The sequence below is a fragment of the Antrostomus carolinensis genome, unplaced genomic scaffold (assembly GCF_000700745.2).
Source record: "Antrostomus carolinensis isolate BGI_N321 unplaced genomic scaffold, ASM70074v2 scaffold18569, whole genome shotgun sequence".
In the NCBI taxonomy this organism is placed as follows: domain Eukaryota; kingdom Metazoa; phylum Chordata; class Aves; order Caprimulgiformes; family Caprimulgidae; genus Antrostomus; species Antrostomus carolinensis.
Window position 1 is genome coordinate 14,358 of NW_010340845.1, and position 13,125 is coordinate 27,482.

The window sequence follows — 13,125 nt, forward strand, 5'->3', positions numbered from 1 at the left end:
TTCAATTGCTGTCTGAATTTTGCTTTCTTTCGGGGTACCGTAGCGGATATTTTCTGCTGCATGAGAGACAGTGCCAGGCAAGACACAACAGTGGTCTCATCTCATCTGGTACACTTTAAAAAAAAAAACATTTCTAATTGGTAAATGCAAGGATGGAGAGGATCTATTAGAGGTATACTTTCTGTTATTAATAACCCACAATGAAATTGTTCTTTGAAAACACATCTTTTATTTTACGGGTTTTAGTCCAGAAAACTAAGTTATCAGAATTCACCTTTTCCAAACAATCATTTATTTGGAATTCATCTGTAGCTGTCCCTCCTCAAGTTACAGGTCATTAATAATATTAAAGCTTTCTAATTCTGTGACAGAATATTCATAATGTCTTTAAAATAGTCAGCTAGATAATGGTCCCCAGGATCTGGACAGCAAGACTTCAAAAGGCAGAGTCTTCTGATCTCCAGTTTCCTTATTCTCTCTAAGCTTGGAAAGTTTTAACTATCAAACACAGATTAAGTTTTATTGGTTGATAGTCTAATTGCATTTGTATTATCTTTCCCCTTAACATTATTTTCTTTTCTCTGTGTTGGATTTCATCCAAATATTACCACTTCCATGAAGCAGTTTTCTGAAAATATTTTGCTTTTGCTTTGATGCTTAACTGCTTAACACGTGAGTGTTGCAATAAGGTGCTGGCTCCTGATAATAGTCTTCCTTCTGTAAGGAAAAGTTTTCACAATCTTCTGTGCTGTGCTTCTTTTGATAGAGCTTTTTGGTTGAGGCTTTTCATGGACAAGATAAGGTTTGGTTAAACATCTGAACTTTTGAATGTTTATCTGAACTGGATTCGACCTCTAAATTTGTCCATCATTAGTTATTTTGCTTTTCTTTTTAGAGACTAAATTATGCTATTAAATATGTTCTAAAGTAGGTTAAGTCCCTGTGTAGTTTGTCAGATGGAACATTAATTTTAAAGCTAAAACAGTCTTCTATTGTATCTTTTTAACATTTTGTCTGAGTTTTAACCATAGCTGGTCAAGCATAGGGTCAGTGCATCCAGGCAAACCCCACATGTAGTTGATTGAAGTGTCTCAAATTTGTGATGACTGGCCTGATTTTATTTCAGGAAAACATTGTGATATATAGTAATTACAGTAATTATTACAGTGCAGCTGTTCTGGAGACTGTGTCTCTGAAAGTTTCCCTACCCAAGGGTCAAGTGGACTTGAGTTCTGTGCTGCAGCAAACCTGTTGTACTAGCAGTGTAGGACATGCTCATTTGTAGTGTCCCAGTTACTCATGCCTTCAGGTGACCGCATATGTGTGTCCTCTTTGGACTGATGTCTCAACTGTACCAACCCAGACCTTGCCCTTGTGCTGCTTGTGTGATGAGAAGGTGCCACCATCAGACTGTAGCTGCCCTGGTGAGGCAGAGTGGGTGGGTGCTGCAGAAAGCCAGAAGAGTTGTTCCTTGACCACCTTGCGTCTTGGCCAAAGCCATACTCAGTAGCACAAAGAAGACAGAGGGCAATGTATAGTTTTATCTGGTGTTGCACAACTGAACTGATCTTTATTAGAAGATCAACTTCTGATAAAGTCAATTCTATAAAAGCCCACACCTTACTTAAACACACTGGAATAAGTGCTTTCAGGTAAGCAGTAAAATTTACAACATAAACTTTTATAACATAATATATGGTTAAATATACCAGCAGCTTCATTCTGGGCTTTCCTTTTCTTCCTACAATTACAATGTCTCAGCCCAAGAAAGAGGCTGACCCATAGCATATCTCACAAGGCACCTTCTCCCTCTAACATCCTCCATAGGGTAGGCTCACCCCAAAGCTATCATCACCTCCGTTTGGTCTGCTTCAGGTTTTTATGTTTATTCACCTTTAGTGGAAGTCTTTCCTGTGTCCTCACAGTGCAACTCTGACACTACCTTGTAAGCAGAGCTGTAACTGCTGAAAAGTTTGCAAATCAATTGTGTTTTAACAAATAGAACTAATTTGTATAGAAACATAAGAAGCAGTTGATAGCACTTTGTCTAAGGTTTATATTTATGTGAATGTAGATGGTGGGGATTCTTACCAGAATTTTCACTTAAGGTAAAAAGTAAAAAAAGATTCTTGAATCTATTGACTTATTCTTTTTTAAAAATGAGCCTATGAGTGATCTTTTGTTTAGTTATACTTAACCTAATGATTTAATTGAGGTAGAGATAATTTGATAAAGTAGAGTCAACATATAAATGGAGTACAGCAAATGGAATTCAGGTCTTTGGTTAGGTATCTTTTATTACTTTAAAGATAATGGATGTGTCTTTTTCCTTCGTAAACTATTGCATCTACATTCACTGGAAAGTACTAAACTTGCTGTATTAAAAGAGAAAAATATACCAGAACTTCTGTTTTGGAACAACAAATATACTGATGAATGTCACTGATGTTTCTCTTTGGCAATAAATTATTTTAACATGTTGATTTTCATAACTTAAGCACTAAGAATTAATTCTATCCTTTATTGTATAAGAAGCATTAGAAGTTCATCATGGGTCAAAAAATATAAGGTTATGAATATAATTTGAGCCTGAGTGCAATGGCAATATAATTAAATTTTTAAATAATTGACTTTTTTAAATTTAGAAGTACAAAATACAATTGATAAGAGTCTCAATAAAAAGAAATGTATTTGGTATGATATTCTTTCTGGAAAGGTCCCATAACATTGGATCTAATAAAAGATTCAATAAGGTATCCAAGCGCATGTCTAAATTTAAGTATATGAATCATTTCTATGACTCTTAACAAGGGTGATATAAATCCACCAATGCCAAGTCTCCCTTGCGCTCTACAGATAATTAGTTTGTTTTCCAAAGCATAAAGCAGAATTATATGAAGGTTTAGACGTTAAAAGTGCACACATGACCAGCAGTACTCAGCCATTCCATCGGGTTTTCTTTTGGTATAACACTCTATCTGGTGCTCCTGGTAGAAAAAGGAACCATATAATTTTCTTGTCCTTTTGTCTCAGCAATTTAGTGTGAGTGATGACTATTCATATTATTTGCAAAATGTTGCAAAAAGTTGTGGCTTTTTGTTTTCTTTTTTTAAAGACTAACTGTGTCAGGAGGTAAGCATAAAGACTTGAAAGTTATTGACATATATTCCACAGCAGGAGAAACCAAAGAGAACTCCATATTCTAAAAAACCCTGAATGCATTACTTGTTGTAAATTATTTGTTCAACTCCATATGCAAATAGGCTTCAGTTCTTTGCTCTGTTTTCCTCAACCTTTAATTGCATGTTTGTTTTCTTTTGGGAAGTCTGCTTAAATAATACTTTTTTATATTATATATGTCAACTTCAAAAGTTATTAATTCAAATATTACCACTTTTTTCCTCTATAACTATCATATTTTATATGAGTGGGATGAAACTGTATGGCTGAAAACACAACAGTGCAGCACTGAGTCACCCAGGTAGCGAAGGGCAGGGTTACTCTTCAACTCCTTTGTGTTAGAACATCCAAATTATTGAGTATTTTCCCGAGAATTCTAGCAACTCTCTCTGAAGGAGGGCAGTACACCAAATACAAAAAGCATCTCCATTGTGCTCTGCCTTTTGCCCATGTTAATTTGTAATTAGATCACTTTTTACCTGAAAATTTATAGAAAGTGTCTACCAAAGGAGGCTCATGATGAGGTCATTCTTCAGCGATCCATGCTCGTGCAAAACTGCCCTCCTCAGTGCAAGGGGGTTAAAGGTCTGCAGCTACTTTTTGCAAAGAGGCTGTGTCAAGAGTCCTAATCCCTGACACGGACTTGTAGAGACCAGTTTCTCCTTCTCAAGCACAGTGTACTCTCTCTTCCTAGAGCCTGAAAAGCCTGACTTTGTGTACTGCAGCAGACTTCATCCAAGTCCCACATGTTTTACATTAGATGAACATAAATTGGTCATACTGTATGAATAAAACGAACTCATTGATTTCTGGCATTGTGGGTTTTATATTCAAGTTAAGTGTGTATAATAGCATTTCTAATATTGTGACAATACCAAAAAAATTGTGGAAAGAAAGACTTGCATGTCCTGGGTGATCTAGTCCAGTCCCTCCTGTCACAAGGTACAGAGTTCTATGTCCCTTTTCATAAATTTATTAAGCTTCATCTTAAATTCTTTTAGTTTTATTTGCCACCATGACTTCTTTGAAAGGGTGTTTTAGAACTTCATATTATGGCCAGTTTATACTCATTTATTCTTGTGCCAACATTGTTCTTCAGTTTAAACAGCTCTTCTCCCTCCCTGCTGTCCTCTTCTCCTCTCCTGCTCCTTTTCCCACCCCCACCAGGAGATTCATAGAGAACAATCACAGTCTTTCTCAGCTATTTCTAGGTGGCCAAGCATGCCAAGGTCCCCATCTGTTTTTGAAAGCTCAGCAGCCCGTTCTCCTAGTACTTCTCACGGCCTCTTCCTACACCTTTCCAGGCATGAATTCCCATCTCACAAACACGAGTTGCACAATCATAACAGAGAGAAATATTTTATAATAATTCTTCTCTGATCATGCAAGTGTAGTATTAGGTCTAAACTGGTTTCTCCAGCTTCCAGTATCAAAGTCACTAAGATTTTGACTGATATCCCCATTCTTGTCTGAACTGATAATACTTCCCAGCCTTGAGTCACCAACAAGGGTTTTTTTTTAACGCTCCTACTTTTTCTGTTGAAGTCATTAAGGAAAACACAAAGATCAGTTCCAAGATTATTTAAGGACTCGCACTAGTAACTTTCCTTCAATACAGTAGTTCTCCTTTCAACAAAGCTCATTTTAATACCTTATTTAGTCACTTCACAGTTATTGTTTTAGTTTTCTCCATCTTCTGTAGTTTAACTAATGATTTCCCATTTGGCAACATATCAAATACACAACTGAAGTCCAGATAGATTTGGTCTATTACATTTTCCTTTTCTGAAAAAAAATCTCCATTTATTTTATTAAAGAAAAATATTAGGTTAGTTTGGATCTCCCTTTATAAAAGCATATACTCAGAATTATTACTTTACATTTCTAAATATTTATGGTACAAATAACACTAAGAAAAGCTGTGTAGGGAGTGCTAGTTTGTTTCACAACATAAGTGTGTAGTGATATTTAACATACTATTCATTTATTTCCATTTATTATTATTGGGGGACAAAATTTTTAAAAAGGTTATATGTATCAGAGCATGATGCACAATATGAATTACATAGTCGTTTTATTGAATCTTCACTGCTAATGCATAAAAATTTTACAAAGTGTAATGACACTACTGAGCACTTAAGTTGTTAGGCTGTCATATTACAGAAAAATTATTTGTGCTATATAATTGCTGTTTTCTTTTCCCTATTGTTTATTTCTGAGCTTGCTTCATAAACATTTGCAAATGTGGATATATTTGCTGTTTTAAGACCATAAGCTTGAATGACTTCAGGTCCTTTAGTGCCCATGCAAACAAAATCTTCCGAGCACCTCTTGGCCAGTGATACCCATGATGTTACCTGATGCTGCAGTTCTTGTGTCTATGCTCTGTAGTCATAAAAACTGTAATTTTAAAGCTTCTCATAAACATGGGGATTGAGGGTAATGTCCATTTCCTGCATTTTTCCCACTGATCACTTTAAGCAGACCATGTACCTGCCTCTCATTCTACTCTGTAACAAAAAAAGATGTAGTAATTATATTGTGGGGATAACTCACGAGACCTGCCCAGGAATTTCACTAAGGGATAAAATAGGATGACTGAAAAAACCCTTTAGCTCAATAAAGTAGGTGAAGTGAATTCTTTATCCTTAGTGAGCAGACTTTATTGCCTCCATCTCAGAGCATCAAAAAACAAAAGAAGGAGGCAGGAACTTGGTTTTGTCACTCTCAAAAATTTTGGGGCTGGTTGAAAAACTGACCATTTATACAGATCATAATGCATGTTACTCCTTCCTTAAAGGACTAACAGTAGTTCCACATCCACTGGAGGCCAAAAAAAAAAAAAAAAATCAGAAAGAAATGTTGAATTTTGAGTTCCAATGAAATAAAATAATTTTCAAGTCATGAGTCATTATATATTCTTAAATTACAGTGTCTCCTGAAATGTAGGCATAATCATACGCCTCTGCATGTTAGGATATATTTCTTCAGGAGGATGAGACACTTAGCAATTAAGCATTCCCATAACTTGAGATTAATTAATTAACTAATTAATTCCTTTAAATTAATATTTTCACACATATGTGATAGTTCTGCTGTTCGACTGACACTTTCATTATCCAAAGTCATAAAAACCTACTCCTACCTCCCCTTTTGCCATTTCAGCTTTGATTCAGTCCTGCAAGATGCTGCTGAGGACTCTGAATATGAGTCTGTAAAGCACTTAAGGAAATTATTAGTTTAAGACACCAGAGATCACAGTTGAGTCTGTGAATCTGTCCATATGTACTTGAAGAAATTTGCAGCTAGGATTTTGATCAGTGTATTCTGTATTTTGAATGGTCAAGCTTGCAATTTTAGTATTCCTTGGGAAAAGAATTATTAAATCTCAGTTTATGGGTGTTGTCATTAAGCTACAAGTCATCTCAATTTCTAAGAACTTCCTGAAATTTTGAAGGCCTCAAGAGTATTAAAAAAATTTTGCACAGTCCAGACTAGTTGTGGGTTGGGTTTTTTTTTATATTAAAAAAGGCTAATGGGAGAGAAGGTATTAATGTAAAGCTATTTGAATCTCTTAATGCCTTATCCATTCCCACTGCTGCTCTTCACTCTGTATGAGCCCTTTCCAGCCAAATGAATTACATACAATAATTTTGGGGGTTATAATAAACAGATAGGCACCATAATAATGTATTTCAGTTAGGAAGAGGTACTTGGAAGAAATTGGTTTTGCTATACACATGATGTGAGACAATCAATAGTGCTTTAGTCTGACAAGCACTGTCAATATCCATTGTCACAGTTCAGAAAGTCATTAATGGATAGTTCTTCAAAAACCAATGCCTTCAACACATTAGAAGTGTTCAGATATAGTGTACCTGGCAGGAATTAATCATAGGTAAACCCTTGGGATTATGTATAAATGTTTTGTAAATTAAGAGTGAAATAAAAGTCATTGGAAAGAATGTGAGATCAGGTTATACGGAGTTACAAAATCTTGCCAATAAAATATGGAGCTGTTTAGAACATATTAAAACATCTTACTTCCTGAGTCATTCAGGCTCTGCCCAGAACATCACACCCAGGAAAAACAATCTGCTGGGAATATATTGTCTAGGTACATGACTAAATTCACAAAAAGTAATATAAAATTTTTGATCCTTGCCCTGAAAATGTTAGAACCTCGCCTGTTTCTTTCAGTTGTGGCCATGTGAAAACCCTGGAGAAAGGCTTTTGTAACTTCATCTTGCAAATATGTTAGCTACTGATGAATGCGGCTTAAATTATATGTTTACTCTCACTGCATCCTATATACAATTTAGTGCACTAGATTATAGCAAGCAATTCTTCCTCTGTACATCTCAAAACTTCCATTCACTCTGATGATACTATTTTTGTAGAACTGTGTGATTTGGAGGTATTGCATTAACTCTTTCCTTCCACCTGTTTTCTTATGTAAAAGCTCTTATACAGATTTTATTTTGTGGGTTTGGATGATACTCCTGTTTTTGTTATGTTATTAGGAATATTAAGGCTAGAGTTGTGTCACTGATTAAGTATTCAGAGGTATATATTGGCACAAAAAAAGACAGGTCGTTTTTTTCTTGGTGTAATTTTTTTGCAAAGAATTTAGTCTATAGTTTTGCTTCCTGTTTCAGCTGATCTTATTACAGTGTTATCCAACATAAAGGGCCAAAGATGTGTTCTTTCTTTTATGCTCAATGATGTGTTTACACACTTTTCTTTTTGTACACAATCTATATTACATTTCCCTAATGTGATAAGCAGTTCTGAATTAAAATAGCTTAATTCTAGAGCAAATTACCTGAAGAAAAGATCTTGCCATTGTTTTCATGTGTCTGTTAACACCTTCCCCACCTGTGGAATAAATAAGGACCTTTACCCCAATATTGACCTCTATTGGGTTCCCCTCTGTATGTACCGGCCTAGCAAGAGTGAGCATGTCCTTTTTCTGTCTCAGAAGCTCTTAGTGCAATATAAGAAATACTTAATGAAGAGTCTGTGCAAAGGGAGGGGAATTGTCCGTCTGTTCTGTCTTGGATTTGAAACATTTATGTGGCTGTGTCAGTGTGACTATCTTCAGAAACTGTCGATATTAATTTATTCAGTACAATGAATCAAACAACACACCTACGTAGTTTATGCCAGGGAACATGCAGTAGAACAAGCAGTAGATTTTATTTCCTATTTTTTTTAGTCCTTCAGTGTTCAATGTTACTTCTGTATGGAACTTCTTTCCACTTTCTTATGTTGTTTGACATTTACCAGCTCTTTTTTATGGAGAATTCTTCTGGCCAAATCCAGAACCTGAAATTTAAAAAGGAAGGTACTCCAAAAAACATGCATTGAGGATTTTGAGTTTTATAGCTACTTTTTTTTTTTCTTTTGGAAGTAATATTTGGTCTTCTTTATATTTCCAAACATAATAACAAAGTCATTTTTATGTGGGGATATCGCGAGAAGAATGGTTTGGCAAGAGAAGGAATATTTCTAAATGAGATCCCAACAAGAATATTTCTAGCTAAGCTTGGTTTTGGAACATGCTATCTAAACCCTTGAATTTCTGGGAGGCTTGGAGTTTCCCTCTGGTGACTCACAGACGTTTAATAGAATAAAAAAAGGAATTCATGAAAATGAGCTTTGCTACTGTTTTTAACTATGTGCTATACAACTCAACATAGAATATACCAAAGTATTCATATATAATTATTCCTACCTCTAGATGTAGTTTTAACACCATAATTATTGCTTCAGGTATAAACCTTCCAGCTGGGTTAATGCATCTTTATAAACAAAGGGATTTTTACCCTGCTGTCAGGTCATAGATTCCCCATCCTGCCATTTGCAGGATGGCCACGTTCACTTCAGTTAAAATATCTTAACAAATCTGGTGTATGTTTAGAGAGAAATGTGTAGTTCAAGTGGGCATAAAATGCTTCAGAGTCCCACAGAATGGGAAATGTGAAAGACATCTTAAAGTGACTTAAGACAAGTTTTTACTCCTGCATCATTTGAACTGAGGAAGCTTCACAGTAAGTCAGGAAAAAGCAAACCTAAATATGAATTGATATGGACAAAATGACCATAAGCAACAAGAGAGTCCCCAGACTAAATACAATTCACTTCACTGTTTCAAAGTACCATTAAGATGCAGAATTAGAAACATCCATTTGTTGTTCTTTTTATAGCACAGCCAAGTGACTTGGAATTTTAGCTTGTCCCTGCCAAGGATTGCTCAATTTTGAACAAAAAGTCCTCCGCTATAATGTTAAAAAAGCACCAACCATCAATTGAATGCTAATCTTTATATTCTATGATACATCACTCCAAGAATGCTACCATTAAAAAATGTGAATTCCATTTTTCATAAGTGATGGATTATTGTACCAAGCTGTGTATTTTCCAGTAAAGTGTCCTTTTATTTGTCCTATGTGATTACTAGTTTGTGGAAGTATGTGTGGGGTCATTTTAGTGCTGTGGGAAAATGGAGCACTCTTCTGTTAAAATCAGTAGTGAAATCAGAAGCAAACTATGCTCTGATCATCACAGGCATGTGTTTAAATATTGCTTGCCTTAATTGGCTATGTTCTATTTACTTAAAATGAACAATTTGGCAAGTTTTTCTCCCTTGACAACAGCAAAGCGTAAACCATTTTATAAGTTTGGCTGTTAAAATCAGATTTGTAATGTAAACCACAATATTCCAGGGTTGTTACTGTTGCTAACCAGTTATTTTAGCTTACCATTGTTTTATAATTGTGCACCTTTAAGTGTTCTGGTGCTGTTTATAACTGATGCAAAACTTCTTGCTACAAAAGAGCCCAGTAATATCGATGGTACTTTTCTTTTTGCTCTCTTTCTCTCTCTCTTCCCTTGGTTTCCCTATATGAAGATCACTGCATTACAGGGGAGATTCAATCTGGATGGGGAGATCAGGAAGCAGCTCTGTAACTGCAGCTAAACTATCCAGGGTACTGTCCAGATGTTCTGTCAAAGGGACAAAGGACCAAGTCCTGCAAGTTCAACTTGTGGAGAATAGTGTGGTTGCAGTTGTTTGTTTGTTTATTTATTTATTTATCTATTTATCTATCTATTTATTATTTTCAAGAGAAAATGGAAAGCTATTCTTTGCTCAAAAAGCAGAAGCCACCCCTCTTTCAGCTGAAGGTTGTATAGCTCTGGCTCTCCTATTTTCCTGCTCAGCATTTAAGGGAATGGGCAGGGTGAGATAGCCCAGAACACAGGATAAGTGTTATTCAAGAGTGATGAGACTTAGGTGATCTGTTCAGAAACCTTAAAAATCTGTGTGTTCAGGGAAACCATTGGAGAAGGTCTTCCCATGGCATCACTTCTGCTTCTGTAGCATCCAACCTTGAGTGCTGAGTTTCTCCTTCCTCCTAATACTGCCTATTTTGATAGCTGTGACGGTGCCCTGTAAGCACCTCAGCAGAGAAAAAAGTTAAATTTATGCCTTTGAATCAATCTCCAGGGGATTTTCTGCAGCTGGGTTCTATGTCTTTTTGACACAGAGCAGGAATAAATTGAGCTCAAACTGTTCCTCAGTTTGGTAAATGCCTAAATATAATAAAATATAATTATTAGGATGGGAATACTTTTCTTTCCATAAATTAATGCATCTTGCACAAATTTTCATGGCATACTGCCATGTTTTCTATAACTGCATTAAATATATATATAATGTTTAATCCATCTTGGCAAGGGAATTCAGTCTTTCACTAGTGGTGTGACCATCCATCCTTTCTCATAACAAGTAGTATATAGCTAATAGTGCATAGCACACTTTTGAGTCCAGAGTTTTAGTTGAAAAATCATCCATGTGAAACTTTGTGGGATTCGTGAACATTTCATGAGTAAACTGGTCGCCATCCAAATACTTATGGGCAATAAATAATACAACTCTCTGAATAGCCAGCAGAGTGAACTCATCATGTTTATTCACAAAAGTATTCATCTGATGTTTTGTACTATCCAACCAGCTACACTGCTGACCTACTGTATGATTTTACTAGGGTGACTATAGCCATTATTTTCAAAGGGTAATTAAGCAAAGTACTATTACTTTAAAAATATAATTCAACTGAAGCTTTTTCTTTTTATTTCCTTTAGTTTTCAGACTCAACTACAGTGCCTCCGACACAAATGACAGAAACCGAGTTAAAAGCAGATTAAAGAAGTTCATCTCTCGAAGACCCTCCTTGAAAACACTGCAAGAAAAGGGACTTATTAAAGGTGTGTTCGGTCTTATGTACTTTCTTGGACTAAAAAGTAAAAATTCACAAATGAAATTTTCTTTTTCATTCTCAGTTAAATGAATAAGTGCATTGGACAAATACTACTTAGAGATGGTTTTGTTGCTGTATCTCATCAAATTTACACTGCTGAAGAGTAAAGAAAAAATCAACGTGTGGTTACATCTGTCTCTGTGTTATCTGACTACCACTTCAACTTTTCTGCTCTGGTGTGCATGCGGTAGAAGCCCCTCCACTTAATACAGGCACTCACCATGCATGTTGCAAATCAACATGCTGCACAACTCCATTTTTTTTAAAGAAAATAATATTGATAAAGTTTTATATTTTAAAATCGGAAATAGGAACTTCAGATGTTGTGCTGACTAATTTGTTTCCTAGGGTAGGCTGGAAAAGTTTTTGCTATCTTCTCTCATTATTTTTCTAACTCACCAACAAAATACGTTTTTAACAATTTAAAGTATGTGCCAGTGAATAATAAATGATCTGAATCTGTGGCTTTTTCCTACTCCAATTTCTTGCTAAGTTGGTCAGCCATCACTTTCACATATCCTTAAAAAATTGTTTCTTTGATAAAACATGTATGTTAGTTTATCCAAGGAGTAAACATTTTGGTAAGAAGCTGGTAGTTAAATTGAAGGCAGCAGCATTCTGACCACTAGTAATCAAGCAAAGCCATGTTTTTAAATATTGTCTGGAATAATGTTTTAAAAATTTACACACTCCCAAATTATTATGTGTGAAACCCACAACTGCACTTGCAAATTGACTAGAAAGAGGCATTTTGCCAGCAGCCCCTGTCAATCTCTGGAGTGTGAGTTTTCCAGTGGTGCGTCAAAAATGGCAAGGGATGTTGCTAGTGTGTATTAAACTTTTCTGTCCTGAACCAAGAGATTGACCCCAGACAGCAAAAGCTAAAGAAACCACAAGAGTAAAACACCAGCTGGGTCCATGTCTGAAGAGCAGGAGAAGATTTTATGAATTAAGTTCTTCTAGTTTAGATCCATGTAGAAACGTCCAGTGCAATATTTCTCACTGTAGGGAAGTCTTCTTTATATGAAATCATGATGTGCCTTAGTGATGGGCTTCTGCTTCTAACTGCCAAAGGCACTTTAAAAAATGTAATTCATACATAAATATATGTGTGTGAGGTGTGCACACTCATTCACACACCAAATTTTCAGAATCTCTCCTTAAAAATTCATAGTATCTGATTTCAATATATTGAAGGGTTTTACCTCTTTGAAGTACTCTGTGGGTTGAGGGTGGGATTTGAATGCATCATATTGGTTTGTTTCAGTTATTACAGTAATAGAGTAGTAATTTATAGTCTTTTAATTTCTGGATTTAAGAGGGTTTTTTTTAGTTTAATAAAGTGTGGCTGATGAATCTCCTGTGGTGTTACATAGGGATCAGATGTGATCCCTGCTAACAAATCCAGATTCATTAGCATAACTCAAATCCATCCTCTAATATATCTCTCTAGGAAAGACAGATGCATTTGGTTTTGGCTACAGTTGCATTAAGCTCTTGACTGATAAACATAGCTTGGTTCTACCTGGGATACTTTTCCATGGGTAAGGAAGATACATGATTTGTGACACAGTAATTCAGAATTGGTACACGGCAGGATTTTTTTTTTACCAAACTAATG

At 35.6% G+C, this 13,125-nt stretch overlaps 1 protein-coding gene across 1 annotated transcript in view; it reads left to right on the forward strand.

The window, feature by feature from the left end:
- The window catches only part of LOC104531430 (rho GTPase-activating protein 15), a gene marked incomplete at both ends in the record, with an annotated part of 102,018 nt that overhangs the window by 13,589 nt on the left and 75,304 nt on the right, over positions 1–13,125 (forward strand). The window contains one exon of the mRNA XM_010176309.1: positions 11,329–11,451. Coding sequence (XP_010174611.1) covers positions 11,329–11,451 — 123 coding nt within the window. The remainder of the gene's footprint in view (positions 1–11,328; positions 11,452–13,125) is intronic.